Consider the following 23399-nt stretch of genomic DNA (forward strand, 5'->3'; position numbering starts at 1 on the left):
TTTGCCTTCCAATATTTATTTCTTTTCTAGAGTCTGCTTCCATATTTTCCATTATTCTTTCTGACAATGATATGAACTGTGGAGACAATGGGTCTTCCTGTCTAGTACCCATAGTGTGGCAGCCACTAATGGCTCTACATACAGTTCTTTTATTGCTGCAACCAGCCTGGATGCTAATGCCATGCTTTCTTATGTTGCCCAGACAACCTTTATGATAAACAGAATTAAATGTTTTTTTAAATCTGCAAATCAATTATAATGTAGATATTTTGGCACCTTGAGTTTGCATCTTCTATGTGCCTCAATATTAATATCTGCTTCACAAAACTTCACTAAATAGCAAGCACATATGGTCATAGTATAAGGTCAGTAACTATATATTTAAACCTTTTAAATGTATGGATACATTTGAACAATGAAAATGACACTCTGTTGTGACATTAACTGTTTGTTTTCAGAAATATTTGCACAACAGATGCCACTCTGCGGCATGGCGGTTTTACTTGACCCGCATTCCAACCTCTTTCATTAAGAGGCCATGATTTATCATCATCATCATCATGATTAATCATAGTTGCCTTAATCTTATCAGAGATCATCTTATCATCTTGGTCTGCCTCTCTGTGGATTTTTGGATTTTTTTTGGATTTTGGACCCATCTCCCTCTCCTGGCCTCTATCACTCACTTCTCTGTCTCTGGAAGGATTTATGTTTAGACTGAAAGACACACACACACAAAAAGAACACCTAACATGAATCATGGTTATATGCTACACAATGTGTCTTAGACATAGGGAGTGGCTTGTATAAAAAAACAAAAACTTTGAACTAGTTAGGTTATATCTGCTGTTAAAGTTATTGCGATAGCAGCAATTAACACCCAGAGTCAACTTTTTAATGTAACACTGACCCTGTTGAAAAAAACAATAACTACTTGCTTGCTGGGAGAAAGCTTTTTATCTTTCACATCCACCTTAGCTATTTACCCTGAAAATGCAATCACAAATTCGTTTATTAATTTAATTAGTGTGTGTGTGTGTGAATTGTGCATTACTTGTGCAAACAGTGGGGAACATGCTTGGTGCAAAGTCCCATTTAAAAGCCACAACTACCCTTATACGTGTCTCTCTTCCTCTATTCATTCTGAAGATTCTGATCTTGAGAGCAGGTAATTGCCCACTTTTTACATGATCTTTACATGATCTTTTAAAATCATAGTATATTCAAACCATCGGTTTTGAATAGTTTTTGTATGTGATATTATAGAGTAAATGCAATAGCACATTTTTTAAATTATAACATTTTGTATGTATAACTATAATGTGAGGTGACTTGACAATCAGTATATTTGATTTGAATAAGATATGATTTTTTATGTTATGAGAAGTTTTATGCACATGCAATTGTCCTATTAAAAGCAAGCACAAATGAGATTACAAATAATCTAGAAACATTTATTTATTTATTCTTTAGTTAATTTAGCCTTTTATTAAATGAATACACATAACAACCTATATTCAATAATAATACGCTGCTTTGAACAGTATTCATTTGAATATAATCATTAGGCAGTCAATTTTCTTCTTTTTTCTTTTTAAATCCACTTATACTTATATTTACTTATATGTAGTCATTTGTTAACAGTTTTTATGTTCCCTGAATATTTAAAATTCTACTTAAAGCAAACATTAAATAAATTTTATATATACTCGTTCAAATATACATGTTCATTTTATTTAACCAAGTCTGCCCGAATCCTTCTATTATATATTACAGATATATTTTATATTTTTAAGTACAGCAATTGTTGTAAATACATTTGTCATATAAAAACAAGTGTTTTGTAGTTTGTTCTAGGATATTTTAGTTCACAGAATGCAAACCTCAAAAACATCTGTCCTTCAGTTTTTAAACATAATACTCATTGTCCTTATCATCAAATCAATATCATCAAGGTATTTAACAACGGAAAGGGGTCATGGAAATCATCCTCAAATTCTTTGATTTTTCTCAACACTCTTCCTCTTCCAGGAAGTGGGTGGTGTTGTCTGAAAATGTCCTGAAAGAGGGTCGTCAGGGGTCCTTCCTCTTAGCTTCTGTTTTCTGAGGGTTCAAATAATGTTCAAAGGTTAAAAACAACAATAATGCTAGCCACTATTCTAGGGTTGCTGTGTTATCCTCACTTATCTTGTGCACTTACAGGCTACCATGAGTGTGGAGAAGAAAGGACCCCGGCAGCCATGCTGCTCCAAACTGAAGGTCAGTGATTCTGTCCCTTAAAGACACCCCTTAAAATTCGGTTTTTATGTTTTTGCTGTGTAATTATATGCAATTACATTAATGATCTTTTGTAACATAAAATCTTGTTTATGAGCTTTTTCCAAAACTGTTACCAGTTTTAGAGGGAAAATAAGAATTGACATGTGAGGTTTTTTGTTATTTAATGTACAAAAAGTGCACATAAGCACTAAACATACATTTACATGCATTTAGCCTTAATATTAAAATGTATACATGTGAAGGCTACATGAAAATAAGTCAAGTTCTAGATTTTCTAAGTGCTGCAAAAAAAAAAAAAAAAAAATAGCAAGCAAATTGCACCTGAATTCATTTTAAGACACTACCACTGTTTTCATGTAAGAAATAGCAATCAAAATGAAGGTAAATAAGTCTCCTAAATATAAAGAAACACTTGATATAAACAATATAAACTAGCACTTAGTGGTAAGCACTGTCGCCTTGCGACAAGGGTCCGGGTTCTGTTCCCACCCCGAGTCTGTGTACATGGGGTTTGCATTTTCTCCCAATTTGCATTGCTAAAGCAACTACAGTATGTATACAAAATAAAGTGGTATAGACAATGAGTGAGTAAGCCATAGCAATGAATTGTCCCTGTCATTAAAACTGTCTTGGCAATATTTAAGTGGTATCTTATGGAAGTACATGACAGGTGTGCGACACAAGAATGTAATAAGAAAAAGGGGGAACTCAGCAGCCCCTCAAAAAAACAGTTGCAGGATGAACAGAAAGCAGAAGAAATGACAGAAAACAATAAGCTCTGACCTGCATTGCAATTACTCTGTCCCTAAAGCACATGAAAATCTTTCCTTCTAAAAAACGGTCATATGTGTATAATATTGGAACACAAGCATTTAGACAAATTAGGACTCTTGTTGGGAAAACCACCACTCTTTGGCAACAATTCCTTTGCATGTATTTTGTTAGGAAAGCTGGTGATGATTGACAGAAAAGTAACCCTTGCAAATTTTGGGACAAACTGTGACCAAGATCTTTTAATATTTAACCCATACTCAAAAAACTACAATACATATTAGAATTTCTAATACTAAAAGATTAATACTATAGCGATTTTATATTGTTAAAATAATTTGTAAGGGGTGTAGCAAAGCTCAACATTTTCATGGAGACTTTATTCACTTCCCATGTAACTCATAAACCAATAAACATCAGAAGCAACATCAACAACTAAAATAATAATAATAATAATAATAGTAATAATAATAATATTAATAATAATAATATCTTATTTCATATATAAAATTTAAAAATAGCCTATATAAATATCATTAATATAATTAAACAAATGTAAAAAAAATAAGTACAGTATAAGAATTGGCACAAAACTATAGATTAGAAATATAAAAGGTTTTCACACACTTACAACACATACATACATACGCAAGTAAAAACACAATAAAATCTGCAAATATTAAATTAATAATGAATAAATTATGAATAATGTATAATCTTATATTTGTATTATTACATATAACAAGTTTTTAAATATCTCGGGGGGAAAAAAAGTGTATTCAATATGTTATTTTTATTTTTATTTTTTTTATTCCCTCTCATCTCATTTTCCCTTTTTTGTTCTAATGTTTATTTGTCTTAGATGTTTCTGGCCTCCTTGTCCTTTGTCTACTTTGCCAAAGCATTACAGGGCAGCTACATGAAAAGCTCAATCACCCAGATTGAGAGACGCTTTGAAATTCCCAGCTCCCAAACTGGATTCATTGATGGAAGCTTTGAAATTGGTAGGAAGAAAGATGTATTTTTTACCTATATGTAAAAAAAAACATTTTACCCACACACACACACACACACACACACGCACACACACACGCACACACATATAAATACCCAAATTTCCGAAACATTGGGATATTATGCAAATTAGCAATAAAACCAAAAAGAAGTTACCCATAAACTATCTTCACCTTTCATTATATTGAAAACACTTATTATTGATAACATATATTTTTGATGTGTCATCATGTGAATTTAATTGTTTGATGAAAATATGCACTAATTTCAAATTCCCCCCCCCCAGCAAGTTGGAACAGCTGACTGTTTAACATTGTGTACCATCACTATTTCTGTTAAGAAGAACTTGACACATTTGGGCACTGGAGATTCAATTTGGTCAAGTTTAGCTATTAGAGTTTCCCCCATTCATCCATTTATGCAGGCCTTTAAGCTGTGCAATTGCATGGGGTCTTCATTGCCACATTTTGCACTTAATGCACCACACTTTCTCAGTTTGGGTAAGCAGGCCAGTCTAGCACTGATACTCTGTGTTTAGCAGCCCTGTACTGTACGTATAAATGAGCAGAATGTGGTTTGGTATTGTCCTGCTAAAAGATATACGTGAAAAAAAAAATGGTGTTTGGATCACAGTGTGCTCCAAAAAAAACATTTTTCCCCATTAATGGTGCCCATGCAGATATGCAACCATGCACGTTGGCACACTCCATACCATGACTTTTATGCTCTCTTCTGGCCCTGATGCCAATAACAGCTTGGATTCCCCTTTACCTCTTTTGTTCCAGAGAACATGATTAGTTCTGTTTCCAAAAACTTTTTTTTTTTGGTACATTAGACTACAAAAAACATGCGCCACAGATGGGACAGAGCCAAGAAAAATCTTTGATGTCTTTGGACGTTGCATTTGTAAATAAAGTAACAAATGTTGTTACTGGACCAAGGTTTACATACTGAAAGTGTTTTTGAACATGATATCCACTACAGAATCATGAAACTTTTTTTTTTAAGACTGACAGATTGGGATTTACACAATTTGTTTCTTTGTCCCTGGCCATTAAGCTTTGAGATTTGATAGGTCTCCTTGAATTTCTTGATTATAATGTCTGCTAACATTGGATAGCTGTTGTTATTCTGAAAGTACTGGACTATTTGCTGGTGCATCTGTTGGGGAAAAACCCCCATCCTTACTCTAGAAAGACTAGACCTTACTTTGTTTTATTTCACTAGTTGACCAGCACTTGTTTCTCATTATATTGTCATTTATAATTGTCCCAGCCTGTCCCAGCCTTTTTTTGCAGGATGTTGCAGGCACCAGATTTGAAATTAGTGTATATTTTTAACAAACAAATAAGTTCATATGGTAAATCATTAAAGCATGTGTTGGTATAGTGTCAATATAATTTAAGGTGAAGAGAGGTTGTAGATGATTCCTTTTTTGTTTTTATTGCCAATTGTCATACTGTCCCAGCTTTTTGGATTTGGGGTTGTACTGTAGTTCCTCAGCTAATAGCTAACTAAATAATCTCAATAATCTTACTTTTCAGATTTTGAAACATATACAGTACCTACTTTAAGTAACATATGTATGTTTAAACAGTGTAAACTATTTCCAGTGTAAGATATACCGTATATTCAGATGCCCTATAAATGGCTCAGCAGATAGAAATTAACATTCGATCATGTACAAGAGGTCTCACTTTACAATAAACTGTGTCCAGCAGAACAAATGTAAGAAACTTATATATTTTATCCACTAGCTTATTTACTTATATTTCAACATTCAACATCTTCACAAATCTACTCAAGTAAAAGTAAGAAGTATGGTGGAGTAAATTTTTTTTTACTCACATAAGTAAATTTTTACTTAAGTAAATGTAACGGAGTAAACATAAGTTCTTACTACCCACCTCTGCTGACTGGCCACACAATTAAAAAATAATTTTATGTTACATGCATACTACAAAGTTCATGCTGCATGATTTGCTTCCACAGAAGTTTTTATGGTTAAAATGATGCTTTTTATAATTAAATTTTTTTAACTGCTGGGTTTCTTTTTCTTCACTTGTGTAGGCAACTTGCTGGTGATCTCATTTGTGAGTTATTTTGGAGCAAAACTTCACAGACCCAGACTGATTGGATTGGGATGTCTGATCATGGCTATTGGCTCTTTCATCACTGCCATGCCTCACTTTTTCCAGGGACTGTAAGTTACAGTATAACAACATTCAGGCAAAGGGTATGGACAAAAAATACCACAGAAATTGACTTTTAACTAACAACTTGGCAATAAGTTGTCAAGATTTTCTAATACCGAAAGGCAAACTGTTATATAAGTGATTGGCAATAGACATGAGAAAATGAAAATATAAATATGCTCAAAATTCCAGCGACAAATATCTTCGGTGACTGGTGGTAAGTAAATGTTACAAAACCACCTTGTTGACTGTCCTTGTCCTTGATGACAAGAAATACCATCATCAGTGATCTGTGACATGTAGCGGAAAGAAAGAAAGAAGGCAAGAAAGAAAGAAAAAAGTTTTCAGGTTTCATTGAGCCTGTGTTTAGCAGACAGCATAGCAGACAAACCGAAGGGCTAGGTGATATTTAGACAAATGGTCAGGCAGCAGACCCCCTTTGGTGTTATTAAACAGTGTGTCATTTTTCTTGAGCGGAGTCTAGCTGGAAGCAAATTAATTCCCTGAGATAAACTGATGCTGTCCAGCTAGATTTGTTGGCTTATATTTTAACACCGGGTGAAGAAAATACAAGTTTACCTGAACGTGTACTTTTACTCAATCTCCTAAGGCAGTACTGTAGTGTTACTACAAAATGTTACACACTCGTTCAGTGGCTGGAAAATGTGACAGCATTAACCACTGTTGAATAAACAGACATTCACAAACCTAATTCATTATGAAATACCACATATAAAATTATGTAATAAAGCAAAAACAACAGTAGTCAGAAAGATACTTCTTGCAAGGGGAGTATTGTCAAGTCCATTTACAAATCTTATCGGGCATCATAATGAAACTGGCTTTCAGTGAGAGCATCCCAGAAAAGCAAGACCAAAACTTAAATTTATTTAAACAGCCTCAAAAATCACCAGTTAACAGCACCTTAGACAGGAGACATTATGAAGGCTTTACAGAGCATAAACAGCAGACACATCTAAAAATCAATTGTTTAAATTGTTTAAATTGTTTAAAAATATTGCATATTTTACATTTTTACAATGTGGAAAAAAAATCAGAAAAGAACATTGCACAAGAATGTGCGTCTAAATGTTTAACTGGTACTGCATGTAAAGATTCACTTTGGCAAAATCTTACTTGTTTCGTAAGGGGTTTGTTATCCAGATAGTAACTTAAGGCATAAAGCTTAATTGTTATCAAGATATTAGCTTAAGGCCTGCGCTTACACAGTAAAGTTTGCATAGTGAAAACTAACTCACTCTTATCATTACTCAACAGAATGTTAAGAAATGGCGCAATATCATTACGACATGTCTTGACATTTCCCTAATTTTCCCTAATTTCTAATTAATCTTAGTTAGGCATGATAAGCCTAAGACGAAATATCCATATTTAAAACAGACTTATCTTTTATTTTACCATATGTGATATGAAATGGTCACTGCAACTACAAGCATTTCCACCTCAGTAAAATCCTTTTGTTTTACCGTGTTTGGCTAAAGATTTTTTTACTGGCAGTAAAAGCTAGTGTAAAATAGAACTTAAATTCATTACTCATTTGATCTATTCCAAATTTATATAGTTGTGCCTCCAGTGAACTCAATGGCTTAAGCATAACATCAGCTCTATAAATGTATGATGAAATAAAGGCATAGACTTAACAAAATTAAGTAGTAGCTTTTGGGCTAAAACAGGCAGAGTACAAACAAAAAGTGAATTAATTGTCACAGACACAGCGCAGACAAAGTTTTTGAAATGGAATAGTCCAATTGCAAACTGATAAGCTTCAGTAATGATTCAGTGCATGTGCATATGATATGCATGTTGTAAGAAAAAAAAGGGGGGGCTTATGGTTGTGAAGATTTTCTACGATGTGTGGAATCTGAAAACTGTACACACAGATTGTTTACTAATACAGTATTTTGCCCACCATTTCCAGTATTACTGCAAAGATGTGATTCATTTATTCAGTCATTCATTCATTCATCAATTTAGCAACAGAGTGATTTTACCATTGCCTTGGGAAAGCCCAAACAATCCCAAGAGTGAACTACGAGTTACAGTACATGACATAGCCAGTGTTATGTACTGTAGACACTGACTTAAATAACCATATGTTGGTCTTCACCAAAGTGTTGGCACAAATTTGACAACATACAATAGTATAGGATGTCTTTATACCCTGTAGTTTTACAATCTTTCTTTACTGGAACTGGGGAATCAGGCCTGAACGTGCTTTAACATGACAATGTCCAAGATAAACCCCTTAGTGAAGACATGTTTATTAAGGTTGGAGTAGAAAAACTTAAGTAGCTTGAGCCCTGAACAGAGCCCTGACCTCAAGCCCACTAAACACCATAGGAATGTTGGAACTGTCAATATGTTTTTGCCTGAATCCCTTATATACTGGCTGATCATTGGATCATTAGATTAATTTTTCACAGCTGGGCTTTTGCGTCGCTGCCACAAACAAGTACAGTGGCTGTGAAACTGGCTTGTAAAATGTACCCAAGAGCTAAAAAAAAAAAACCTGAAAATGTTAGTTGGTAATCTTAGTAGGTTAGAGTTCTTACAGAGTTTCAATGAGGACACTGAAGATGGATCACACTCACACACATTTTCTAATTTGAGCCTGAAACCCTGTACTCTACCCAGAAGAGAATTTCTAGTATGTACCAGTTCCCTCCACCGCATTAACAAGTCCTACATTTGCTGCAGTTTAGAGATTAGTACAGATGAGTTAACCGACAAATAGAGTTTACTAAATACAACCTAGTAGTCTTTAATAATCTAATCATTGTCTGGGCTTTCTTAGTTTAAACTGATTTCCACAGGAAAATGAGTGCAGAGTGCAAACACAACAAGATAAACAGTCCAAAGTCACTACCACAGAAAATAACTAGGTAACATGTAAAGGCAATAACCACATTGCCGTACATACAGGAATTTATAGCCAACCTAGCAAAACCATATGCACAATGTATAAGTAATGTGAAACCATAGAAAATGGTAACACAAATATTGTTTTTTGAGATATAGACTATGCTGGCTATGATAATATTGCATGGATGTAATCATTTATATGTTTGCTTTACCAGAGATGTACCTCAGCTATGACATTTCTTTGGACAGGTACAAGTATGAGACAACAATCAAACAATTCTCTGAGGTCAACGACACTGAATCAGTTTTCCCATGTCTTTCAAATGGGAGCCATTCACAAGATGATGAATCTAGCACCACTGAAAGTCAAGCAGGTGAGACAGCTACTTTATCCAATCAGAATATATTATAATAAAACAGTAGCACCAGTTAGAATGCATGACTAGGGAGAGACAAAGATGTTGTGCAGTTGTTGTTTTTTTCTCTAGCTTTGTGGCACAGAAACCTTAGACTCACACACAAGCTCACTAGAATACTGTCACATAGACAGATTTGCTCCATCCCATTATGTCTCTTAACTCAGCTATTACCCAACTGCAAAATATGCACGGTAAAAATCTAACAATGATAAATACACATACTGTAGGTGTACACTAATTTATTATATCAACCACTCCAAGACTCCCTCTTCATTTTGAAAACCTGCTTAACCATTTCTCCACCACATTAAGACAATTCAACTTTGCGACCCAGAAAAATCTAAGATAAGACCCAAAATAAACATTGCAAACTTGTCATGCTGTTATATGATCTTAGCTGCCATTAGGCGGTATTTAGAGTTGCTTAAATGTGATCTTTGCACTTACAGAGTGTGAGAAAACATCAGGATCATCTTTATGGATTTACGTGTTCCTGGGTAACATGCTACGAGGGATTGGGGAGACACCAGTGATGCCTCTTGGAATGTCTTACATGGATGACTTTGCCAAAGAAGAAAACACAGCTGTTTATATTGGTATGAAAAAAAAAACTTTCAAGCCTTTACTGTTTGAGCAAGGCACCAAATCAAATATCTATGTCCATGCTATATTGTTGTATTTCAGGCATTATTACACTTATCATAACGTAATGTGGAATATTGGTTATCATAATATGCTACATATTGGAAAGTGATATCTTATATCTTATAAGTCACAAATGGAAATCTCTCTGTGTCTCTCACTTGTGTCTGTTTTGCTCTTATCTACAAAAACCTAATCCTCTGAAGATAAGAATTGTTTTCATAATGACCCATGCCCTTGCCTCTTTCTCTAAACACAGCATGTATACAGAGTATTGGTATCCTGGGCCCCATGGTTGGCTTTATGCTGGGTTCCTTCTGTGCCAAACTCTATGTGGATATTGGAGCTGTGGACTTAGGTAACATATATTAGTCAGTCAATCTGTCAGTTTGTCAGTCTGTCACTTTGTATCTACCACCTGATCTGATGAATCCTGCAATACAATAACTAAAATAAATAAATAAATGACAATTTGTACCTTAAATCCATCATATTCAATAATGTTCATGTAGGTTATATTATTGCCCATTAAGATTATTAGCACTTCATTTAGGTCAATGTACAGTGCAGTATGTAAACGTTCAATACAAAGGATAGCATTTACCCCTTGGCCATGGGACACAAAGAGAAAATTAAAACATTTTCAAATATATATAACCACAAGGCTAAAAAAAGGTATCTTGACAGCTCACCGACCTGCCTTTTTATCAATGCACCCATAAATAAGAATGTGAATAAGAACAGAATGTGAGTGTAAAGTTTATGCAGGGTGTGGGAGCCTTAGCTCGGCTTTGATATTAGTCAGGGACACCAGTACAAACTGTTTCTACTGTTTCAAAGCTCAGAAATGTTTCATGACACTATGGGGGGCAATCTGGGACCTTTGATTGTGCAGAATAACAGGACTATGAAAGGTGCATCTAAAGCTACAGTGAATGCATTCCAGTCAGTGCAATGTAAAAAAAATATGTACAGCAACTTGCCATCTTAATATTGCCGAGATAATAAGGTTATAAAGACACTAATGAACAGTAAATGGGAATTGTTTCTAATGCCATTACAGTCATTTGAGCAATGCAATACCTTTTGAGAACTTTTGTGAATAGTTTATTTCAGTACTTTAATTGTTGTGGGCAATCGTTTTATTACAGAAATTGCATGGCTTTAAAAATGAATCCAGTGTTTCTTAATTTATTTCAAGTAATGTATTTGTTTTTCTTTTCTATGTCCACAGACACCATCTCTATTAATTACAAAGACTCCCGCTGGGTGGGAGCCTGGTGGCTTGGCTTTCTGGCAACTGGTGCTGTAATGTTACTGGCTGGAATCCCATTCTGGTTCCTTCCCAAGTCATTGCCTAAGCAACTAGGGGGCAATGCCAGGAAAAACCAAGGTGTCCATCACACTGAGCAAGATTCTTTTATCCCTGTGGAGAACAAAAACAATCCACCACCAGAGAAAGCTGAACCCATTAACATGGTAGACATGGCCAAAGGTACTCCGCTACTATTAAGATCATTCCCCGTTCCTTTCAATATTTTTTGTTTATTTGGATAAACTCAATCAAATATAAAACCTACCATTTACAAACCTTTCACACACTCCCATTAAGCAGTCTATAAACTGATGCTCAGCACATGTCAAGTATTGTTTCTTTAATCATGTCTACTTGAACATCTATAAATGTATATGTCTAATAACATGTGGCATTTGTAGAAAATAATTGTGATGGTGTTGTTGCTAGAGTATTACACACATATCACATAATGTTTTTGACTGTTTTTTTTTTTTGGTTAATGCTATAGAGTTCCTGCCATCTTTAAAGAGACTTTTCAACAACTCTGTTTACGTGGTTATCATCCTCTTGGGTCTGGTCCAGGTCAACAGCTTCATTGGAATGATTACTTTTAAGCCCAAATACATGGAGCAGATTTATGGCCAATCTCCTTCCAAGGCTATCTTACTAATGGGTAAGTGTTTTTTTACTTTTAGAAATGTTGAAAATGTGAGATGATTTATTCATGATATTCTACATTTTCTAATTTGTAACTGATTTTAATATAAATCTGATAAAAATTGCCTTGTGATTCGGTACATTAACATTATAGGATATACAAAAATGCTTTTAATACACTGCACAATCAAGTCACAAGAAATACTAGGTTTGAGTGGATCAAATTTAATTTTCATTTTAAAACAACTACTGAGTTATCACACTTATCCTACAGTATATAGCTGAACTGAAAAGAGAGAAAATGTAATGATATTTAATATTTTACCTTTTCAGTTCAGACACATGACAGTCTTAAGCACTGTATGCACATATTGCGGTACCCATAATACAACACAACGTCATAAGCAACAATTGGTTAACAGTTCTATTATGCTCTTTGAAAATTCCAAATGGGTCTGCATACTTTTCATGGAGCTGTTTCTGCTGTTTCTTCCAGGTAGTTTAAATGTACCTGCTGTGGCTTTGGGAGTCATCTGTGGAGGTTTTGTGATGAAAAGATTCCAGCTAAGTGTGGTTGGTGCAACCAAGATGTTCATTTCAACCTATTTTCTCGCTTTTCTCTTCATGCTGAGCCAGTATTTCCTGCACTGTGGAAATGCACAAGTGGCAGGGCTCACTGTATCCTATCAGGGGTAAATTCAATCCCAATTCTTGCTTATATTCTTATCATCTGTCGAGCTGCTTTTGATTTGTAGTTATGCAAACTCTGTTTATAACAAATTTATTAACTGATTTATTGTTTGATTGTGACTGTAAAAGTTCTCATTAGCCAAGATGAGTTCAAAGCACTTGAAAGAGTAGTCATTAGCCTTGCCACACACATATGCATTATTTTAATAAGCCCACTTAACCATTAAAGTTGTGAAGTTTGATCGTAAAACCGCCATACACTTATATAATCTTTGCCGTATTAGGCAAATCACATCATATTAACAAATGGAATGCTTAATTCACAATTAAATTATCAAAATAAATGTCAAATTCATTAGTAGCTGTTGTAAGTAAAAGAAGTAGAGTGGTTTAACATTATTTATCTATAATAACATCTTATGGATAAATTAACACCTTGAAAATATATATTTTTTTCATGTCAGTCTTTATGGTGATAATTAGTGATGGGACTTAGTAACCATTTCATAATAATTAATATACCCATTAATGATCAGTTTAACTGCACAGTGAAATAATTCTTTGGTAGTTAAGGTTTTTTCAAGTGTGTCACTCAAAAACAAATCAAAATTAAGGTGCAATACCATACCATTTAAAAACAGTTAAAATCGATTGCCATTTTTTTTTCTATCTTCACTGACTAGTATCAATGATCATCCCATCAATAGTGATAGTTATATAGTATTAGTAACTTTACTACTGTAAATGTATTTTAGTAATAGATTTGCTTAAAAAATGTATGGACTATAAAATGCATGCTAGTTTATAAGATAAAATATACTTTTATTCGTCCCACAGGGGAAATTTTAATGTTTTTTAAAGCATTTCAATACTGTTCAAAACAGCAGCAAAGAACAATTTCTATTTTAATTATCCATTTTAATTATGTCAAATAGAGGTCAAGTGTTGCTCTTTTACATGACATATAAATTGTAATTGTAATCCTTTTAAGCAGCTATTGATTTTTTTAAATCATAAGTTTTGGCTTTGTTTCTGTCCGCCAGGATTCCGGATGTTTCCGCACAGCAGCAGAGTTTGTTGTCTCAATGTAATTCAGAATGCTCCTGCTCTGTAAAACACTGGGATCCAGTATGCTCCTATAATGGCCTGACATATTCCACGCCTTGCCTTGCAGGCTGCCAGCTTTCCACTGGATTTGGCAAGGAGATGGTGAGCTTCTCTGCTTTAAACAGCTACTTTTCACCCCATATGTACACACATAGCATATGAATGCCATATCTAGAGTAGCATGAAGACCTCAAGTAATCCACAATGAAGCTGATTGGCTTTCTTTAACTGCATTTCTCTATTAGCTCCTTACAGAAAAAAAGGCTAATTTTATATTAATGTTTTTAGCATTTAAAGTATTCTACTGACTCAGTTTTTTCTTAAGAGAATCCAAATAAAGCTAACTACCAGGATTCCCTGCTGACAACCAGCCACACACACCAATAGGCTGCTTCACTAATGTGACTAAGGGTGCTTTACTGAGTACCTGACCAGAGGATATTTGACCCCAAAGTTCAATGTGTATGCATAATGTTCTCCCCGTATTTGATGGGTTCCTTCTGGGTACTCCGGTTTCCTTCCATAATCCAAAGACCTGCAGATTAGGCTAAATGGCATTCCCAAATTGCCCGTAGTTTGTGTGTGCCCTGCGATGGATTGACACCCTGTCCAGAGTGTACCCTTCCTCGTGCCCTAAGTCTCCTGGGATAGGCTCCAGCCCCCCTGCGACCCTAAATACAGAATAAAGCGGTATAGACGATGGGTGGGTGAGTGAGTGAGTGAATTTATCAGCATTTAACATAAGATATTTAGCAAAAATGACCATATGACACAGAAATATAGATTCCAAGATTACACAACCTAATAGAAAACATACTCCTCTTATGGTGGTTTTACTGTTGTCTAGATGTGAGATTTTTATTTTTGCAGAGACATGAAAAATAAAATGTTATAGATCCCACCCTGATTCATTACTCCATTCTAAATAGGTTGTGTACAGCTGAAATTGCATTTTCCTTTCTTTAAAGGTCTTTCACAACTGCTCATGTGTTGCTGAGGCACCACTGCCTAGTATGAACATGTCTGCAGTGTTGGGTCAGTGTCCACGCAAAGATGACTGTGACTACATGTTTAAGATTTACATGGTGGTGACTGTACTAGGGGCCTTTTTCTCAGCTTGTGGATCCACTCCTGGATACATTGTTATGCTCAGGTAGGCCTCTACAAAAAATCTGGTATATTTATTAAATCCTTTAAGTCTTTACATTTTAATAAAAAAATGTTTCCTTTCCCCTATCTTTTAGGACTATTGAGCCAGACTTAAAGTCTTTTGCTATTGGAATGCAAGTATTAATAGTCAGGACCCTGGGTATTATAGTATACAGTAGTATTTTGCTTCTTCTCAACATTTAGACAAAATGCTAATGGCACTTGCTAATACTATTAACTGTTTGATATAATCATGGAATATTTTCAGGTGGAATCCCTCCTACGATATATTTTGGTGCTTTGATTGACAGGACGTGTCTGAAATGGGGAACAAAGCAATGTGGAGGCAAGGGTGCATGTCGACTTTACAATGCTGATGCTTTTAGGTAAATACATACATGCATATGAAAAAATTGCCGTAGCACTATCTTGACATTAAAACAACATGCACATTCATACTGTACATTGCTTATAGAAAATTTTAGACCCTTTTAAGTTTTCAACATTTTGTTATGTTTCACACTTACTGTATCTTAAAATTAGGGTGTAAAATTTTGGTGTCCTCCAATCTATAAAACATAATATCATTTAAAGTTCTGATTAAGATTTACATAATATCATTAAGAGTTCTGACCAATGTACAAAAAAAACAACCTTTTTTATATTTATATAGATACTAAATGAAATATCTCATTTACATAAATAATCAGTCCCATCACTTAGTCCTTGGTTAAAGCACCTTTGGCAGCAATGACAGCCTCAAATCTGCCTGTGAATGATGCAACAATCTCGGCGCACCTTTCATTTGGAAGTTTCTTCTGTTAAAATTTTTTATGTTTTAATAAAGATGCACTACTCCTACAGTATATTTAAACTTTGCATGCACTGTTACCTATCTTATGAAACCAAGTCTATTTACAGTTAAACACATAAAAAAATAATAACTTGTCTGGATAGGTGCTAAAAGATGTAAGACTGTATGCATGCTCTTTATTTTGCTCAGCATAGGACTGTAAATGTTGTACAGAGTCACATGTTGTGACTCTAATTGGCGATATTATCTTTAACTATATATACACTACCAGGCAAAAGTTTGGACACACCTTCTAGATCCTTGACCTTTCCTGATTTTTGATTCTTTCAACATTTTATAAACTATACTTATGCATTCATATTATGCAATAATCTCCTCTGAACAGTTGATACTGAGATGTGTTTGCTACTTGCGCTCTGTAAAGCCTTCCTACAGGATCTAATATTTTTGCAAATGCACTTGACAATACTGTTCTTGCATCTATTCCAGAACAGCTGAACTATGTCTTAAAATAACAACTGACTGTTACTTTATTTTATTGTGTTATTTCATTGTGTTTTGAAATCTCCAGTATTTTTTTTAATGTAGAAAACAAATCACAAATTAATAGGTGTATCCAAACTTGCCGTATGCACTTTAAAATGACTGTTTTTATCTTCCAGAAAAACTTTCTTGGGCCTCATCTATGGACTGTCTATTTTGGTTTTTCTGCTGTGGGCACTTCTATTTAACAGAATATTACACCGGCAACGGAAGATGGCATTGCAAAACCAGACCACAGTCAAAGAGCCTGGAGCCAACAATACAGCCAGTGATAATGAAAATGCCCCTTCAGCTATTGTAAAGTACAAGGAAGAGCTGGATAGGGAGACTAGTATCTGAATTCTCATGTGGCAAAAACAAACATGTTCTATAAGCTCTACTCATGTTGATTACATGATGAGGATCTTGTAAAGTGTACAGTTTGTGATGTTAGTTGTTCGGTACTAGAATTGCTAGGATTGTATGTAGCCCTGAGATTGCTTGTTACAACACACACACTTAGAATGCAGCGTTTGCTTTGATTTTAATATTATAAATTTTTTACACAAAATCCTTAAAGTTTATGAAATTAGTCTGTTGCATTGTCTGGTCAGTAAAACAATCAGTATTCATAAATGTGTATGTCGATTTATTTAAGTTTATTTTCACTATACCAAATTTTCAGCAAGTCAAATGTTTACTTAAACCCAACTAACTGTTCCTTTGAACAGACTCTAAACAGATTTTTTTTTTTTTTTAAATGTGTATTCCAATTGTCACAATTAGGACTTCAGAGGAAATAATTTATGAATGTGAATGTATTTACATAAACTTTAGTAGTATTAAATGGCAGCACCTTATGATGTATTGAGGATTTTTCAAGTTATTCAAAATTAAATATGCCCACTTGTACATTAGAATATCCCTTAGTCATTATAACCTTTCCCACTTTCCACACTGACCCTAAATGTTTAAATGACCCTTAACGCAACTACACTGGTCAGAAAAAGGGACAAAATAAACAGCCCTAATACTGTGCAAGAGTGCAGTCTAAAGGTTATCAGAGGCTCAAATAAAGTGTCAGCTGTCCCACTATGCTAATGGGTGTCACTATCCTTCGATGTCCTTTGATGTCTGTCCATAGTACACTAAGATAAAATTTATGCTTTTCTCAATTGAAAATTTGTTCACATGTTTAAAAAAAAAAGTTCTAAAGAAAAAACATGTTCGTTTAAACTGACAAAAAATGCTTATTTCCAAAAATAATTTGGCTGTGCATAGGCGCCCCCTATTGGACAAACCACCAAAGTGCAGTGACATTACTTGTATAGAGTGTATAGAGTGTATGCAGTATATATAGAGTCAAACAAATTATTATTTTTTATAGTGTTAACCATATACTATAAACAGAAAAGATTTAACACTTAAAATTAACTTGTACTGTAATTTGGTTCTAAAAGGCTCTAACTGTAAAACACCAATCAGTGTGTGAAATGTGCCAGTGAACAATCAGCTTTCATTAATTTAAATTTAATGGAGCTATTATAAACATAATTAAAAGAGCTCTGCTACAGAGGCTAGCTACACAGAGAGTACCAGAATTTTTTAAATCTTGTTTCAACTACTGCATTTATTTAAATATAAACTTTCCTGTTACTCTACCTTTAGGGCAAATGCCTGATCAAAACATTCATGGTCAGTGTGGGGAGTTTTAAAAAGTTGCCCAGTCCTCCTGACAGATTTGATAAAACTCATTAAGGTTTATGGACCTTCCCACTTGGACATTTTCAATTTAGTCTACACATTTTTTAGGGGATTTAGCTAAAGGACTTCAAATTTTCTGGCTGATATCTTAAAGCGTAGCTTCAGGCTTAATCCACCTTAAATCCACCTTAATGTTGTTTGAGGGTTTCTCCCTCAGGAAATAAAATGCATGCATGGGTTAAAATCAGGTGATTGACTTAGATGGTCTAAAAACTTTTACCATTTTTTCTTAAAGAATTTGTCACTGTCCCAGGGTTTGATTCCTGCCTTAAGTCTGTGCGCATGGAGTTTACATTTTATTACTGTGCTTAAGGGGTTTCTTTAGGGTACTCCGGTTTCCATCCACAGTGCAAAGACGCATGGAGTAAACTAATTGCCATTTAAAAATTAAATGCTTTAATGTATCCTGCTCCTGGAATAGGCTTCATGCATCCTGCAACCCTATAGAGGATGAGTGGTACATTCTTCTGCTACAAGAGAAAATATAATAAAAAATTTGATTTATTGTGACATATGATTTAAGTGTTTATTTCTTTTAATGGTTGCACTGTCGCCTTGCACCTCCATGTTCTCGGTTCAATTCCTGGCCAGGTTTAATTCCCACCTCTGTGTGCATAGAGTTTGCATGTTGTTCCTGTGCTTGGTGGGTTTTCTCCAGGAACTTCAGTTTCCTCCCACAGTCGAAAGACATGCAAATTAGGCTAACTGGTATTTCCAAATAAGTTCTCGTATTGTGTTAATGAATGTACTGTATGTGTATGTGCCCTGTGATGGATTCTGCATGTACAAACCGGATTCCCAAAAAGTTGGGACACTATACAAATCGTGAATAAAAACTGAATGCAATGATGTGGAGGTGCCAACTTCTAATATTCTATTCAGAATAGAACATAAATCACGAAACAAAAGTTTAAACTGAGAAAATGCATCATTTAAAGGGAAAAATATGTTGATTCAAAATTTCATGGTGTCAACAAATCCCAAAAAAGTTGGGACAAGGCCATTTTCACCACTGTGTGGCATCTCCCCTTCTTCTTACAACACTCAACATACGTCTGGGGACCGAGGAGACCAGTTTCTCAAGTTTAGAAATAGGAATGCTCTCCCATTCTTGTCTAATACAGGCCTCTAACTGTTCAATCATCTTGGGCCTTCTTTGTCGCACCTTCCTCTTTATGATGCGCCAAATGTTCTCTATAGGTGAAAGATCTGGACTGCAGACTGGCCATTTCAGTACCCGGATCCTTCTCCTACGCAGCCATGATGTTGTGATTGATGCAGAATGTGGTCTGGCATTATCTTGTATCTGAATATATTTTTCTGCATTAATGGTGCCTTTCCAGACATGCAAGCTGCCCATGCCACACGCACTCATGCAACCCCATACCATCAGAGATGCAGGCTTCTGAACTGAGCGTTGATAACAACTTGGGTTGTCCTTGTCCTCTTTCGTCCGGATGACATGGCGTTCCAGATTTCCAAAAAGAACTTCGAACAGTGACTCGTCTGACCACAGAACAGTCTTCTATTTTGCCACACTCCATTTTAAATTATCCCTGGCCCAGTGAAAACGCCTGAGCTTGTGGATCTGGCTTAGAAATGGCTTCTTCTTTGCACTGTAGAGTTTCAGCTGGCAACGGCGGATGGCACGGTGGATTGTGTTCACTGACAATGGTTTCTGGAAGTATTCCTGAGCCCATTCTGTGATTATGGTGCAGTGTCGTTTAAGGGCCCGGAGATCACGGGCATCCAGTATGGTTTTACGCACTTGGCCCTTACGAACAAAGATTGGTCCAGATTCTCTGAATCTTCGGATGATGTTATGCACAGTTGATGATGATAACTGCAAAGTCTTTGCAATTTTTCGCTGGGTAACACCTTTCTGATATTGCTCCACTATCTTTCTGCGCAACATTGTGGGAATTGGTGATCCTCTACCCATCTTGGCTTCTGAGAGACACTGCCACTCTAAGAAGCTCTTTTTATACCCAATCATGTTGCTAATTGACCTAATTAGTGTTAATTGGTCTTCCAGCTCCTCGTTATGCTCAAATTTACTTTTTCCAGCCTCTTATTGCTACTTGTCCCAACTTTTTTGGGATTTGTTGACACCATGAAATTTTGAATCAACATATTTTTCCCTTAAAATTATACATTTTCTCAGTTTAAACTTTTGTTCCGTGATTTATGTTCTATTCTAAATAAAATATTAGAAGTTGGCACCTCCACATCATTGCATTCAGTTTTTATTCACGATTTGTATAGTGTCCCAACTTTTTTGGAATCCGGTTTGTATGTGTATTCCGCCTTGTGCCCTAAGTTTCCTGAGATAGGCTCTAGGCCCACCCGTGACCCTGTATACACTATTAAGCGGTAAGTGCACAGGTATCAGGGCCCTTAAATTAACACCCCGCCAGGTACAGCACATTTTCACTGATTGCACTTATGGTGCTGTCACCTGGCAACTGTGCATCTAGAAGGCTGCGGCTTAGCCTGTTGAGTATTCTGCAGGTTAGCTGCCTGGGCAGGATGTTTTCTCGTGGCTCTGCCCCTCTTGAGACGCATGTTGTTACAAGTACACTACTGTTCAAAAGTTTTATAACACTTTCTAACTCCATGATGGTTCCTAATTTTAATTTCTTTATACATTGTAAAGGAATGCTGAAAGTGTCCAAAAAATGCATTAATCTCCTTTGAAAAGTTGATATTGAGATGTTTCTGCTACTTATGCTCTGTAAAGACTTCATAACGCCTCTAATCTGAGGTGCTGTTAATTGGTCATTTTTCAGGCTGATAACTCTAAATGAACTTCTCGTCCGCTGCAGAGGTAGGTTTTGGTCTCGCACTCCTGATATGTTTATGAGAGCCAGTTTCATTATGGTGCTTGACGGATTTTGCAAATGCACTTGACAATACTGTTCTTGCAAGAACTATTACAGAAAGGCTGACCTCTGTGTCTTAAAATAACAACTAACTGTTGTTTTTCTTGTTGTTACGTAATTACCTAAGCCCATATGTGTTATTTTATAGTTTTGAAATCCCCAGTATTGTTTTTAAGTAGAAATTTGCAAGTGTTTTAAAACTTTTGAACGGTAGTGTATATTATAATATAATTGTGTACATTCTCCCTGGTACCACCAGTGCAGCTCTGACCCCTCGGGGCATAACTTCACCTTTTGGGTGTGCTGTGGTGTCTGGCACCAGGACATTGACAGGTGGATGTTGTGGGAAGTTGAGTGGAGGCTCCATGGATCAGATTTGCTTGTCCAATGCATTCCATTGGTGCTTGATCAGATTGGGATCTGGAGAATTTGAAGGCTAAGTTAGTGACCTCTTAGTGGGATGTGGTGCACTGGGTGTTTTGGTGCCTTTCTTTAAGGTCAACATTCAAAGCCACTGGTCCTCATACTGATGTTGTTAAGTCTCTCGCAGACCTTACATTAGTTGATGTGTTGCCAGATGTCCTTGCAAACGGAGGGCCACCAGACATCGTCTAGTAGCCACAACAAGATTTTTAGCCTCCCCCTGTGTCCACCCGATGGGTGTTCATGGTAATTTGGCATGAAGAACTGCTGGGTAATGATTGCGAGATCACCAGGTGGCGTCTTTCTTCTCGATTCACAGAAGCTCTATGATATAGCAGATAGAATGATTAAGCTGTTACTACTGGAGAAACATCTAAGGTTTTAATGCCTACTTTGGGTTGTACATTTCTCCTGGGTGCCGCTACTAGAGTTCTAGGCATGCGCAGTGCAGAAGGGTAAGATGGTGTAGGGGTGCAGGCCTGTAGTCGGTGAAGAGTAGGCATGCCACTGAGACATAGCTTCTTCAACTGCCTCTCCCACATAGCATCTCTCTGCAGAAAACAGTCTGTGACTGCGCTCTCTAGCTTTTCTAGGGCCTCCTGGAGGTAGTTCACCAACCCTAACTTTACAAGTTATTAACCTTAATCTGCAAAGTTTATGCCACCAACATCCATCAAACACTAAAAACACACAGAAAGAAGATCTTCACATGGGGCAGAATATTTAAATACAGTACTGTACACTACATTACACTAAAAAGGAAGATCTTTATCTTTTGGGTGATGCCCTAAAACCAGTGATCAAGAAAGACACCACAATGACCAATTAACAAAACCAAAAGTGTATTATACAAAAAAATAAACAAAAAGGTGCACCAAAACAAACAAGGAAAACAATATTTATATCGTATATACAACTAATGATGGGTGTAAGTGGATATGAATATTTAAAGTCTAGGTTATTGCAACAGTGTGTGTGTGTCGCGTGTAAATGTGTGTATTGCAGAAAGATGAATCGGGCTCAGCGGAATGGAAATAAACCGGGAGCACGATTTCGGAGTAAGAGTAATTGTGAAAAGTGAAGCAGTCTGGTTGGCAATAATCCAACTATTCTAACTAAATAGGGGGAAAAAAACTTCTGGAGCTTTTGGTTTGAAACAATTTGTTGCACTTTGGGATTTGCTTCAAATATAAAGTGCATTATAAATAAAATTTATTATTTTTATTATAATTAAAATAATAATAATTATTATTTTATTAATTATGTGTTGGCAAATCATTGTAAAAATAAAAGTAAGTTCTAAGCTATCAAGGAGGAAACTAAAAGGCATATCTAATTTATTTTACATGTGCAAAATTTGCAGATTTGCCCAAGATATACATCCTATCCAGATAAATTGCTAAAAAGTAAATCAGAAAGTTTTGGTTACATTTATTATGGCAGAAGATTACTTCAGCTGACATACTGTATCAGGTTTTGGACATATGACTGTCACATGCATTACATATTGTGGTTCATCCCCAAAATTTTCCCACAAAGTTATAGGTAATAAAACATTTTCAGAAATGCTGTAAAGATAAAAGATGACTTAAAAATAATAAAGTTAAACATTACCTATTTAAAAGCATTCTATAAAAAGGGGTAAACAGAAATAAACTAAACAATGCCATTATTGGAGGAACATCCTTGTGTTTTTTCTGTAGAACTTTCTGCATGGTTAATTTGGAGACATTCTTCAAACAGGCCTTTATTATGTTTGCGTGATATAAAATATTGCTTTTCCCTAATTACAAACAATTACATTATTTGTATAGTTTTGGTTAAATGACTTTCATTAATTGTTTAAGCAAAAAAAAAAAAAGTCCCCAAAGGAACAGGACACTCTAGACA

General features: G+C 35.5%; 1 protein-coding gene across 1 annotated transcript; it reads left to right on the forward strand.

The window, feature by feature from the left end:
• Positions 1-1119: 1119 nt before the first annotated feature.
• LOC128534623 (solute carrier organic anion transporter family member 1C1-like) lies at positions 1120-18231 on the forward strand. Its single transcript, XM_053509069.1, has 15 exons — positions 1120-1168; positions 2203-2259; positions 3914-4055; positions 6136-6268; positions 9393-9517; positions 10012-10158; positions 10464-10562; positions 11439-11699; positions 12010-12174; positions 12655-12850; positions 13892-14057; positions 14924-15108; positions 15200-15264; positions 15373-15490; positions 16581-18231. The coding sequence occupies exons 2-15, from the start codon at positions 2209-2211 to the stop codon at positions 16798-16800; spliced, it is 2073 nt and encodes a 690-aa protein (XP_053365044.1). The 5' UTR covers positions 1120-1168; positions 2203-2208; the 3' UTR covers positions 16801-18231.
• Positions 18232-23399: the final 5168 nt, after the last annotated feature.

Source organism: Clarias gariepinus, chromosome 12 (genome assembly GCF_024256425.1).
Source record: "Clarias gariepinus isolate MV-2021 ecotype Netherlands chromosome 12, CGAR_prim_01v2, whole genome shotgun sequence".
Lineage (NCBI taxonomy): Eukaryota > Metazoa > Chordata > Actinopteri > Siluriformes > Clariidae > Clarias > Clarias gariepinus.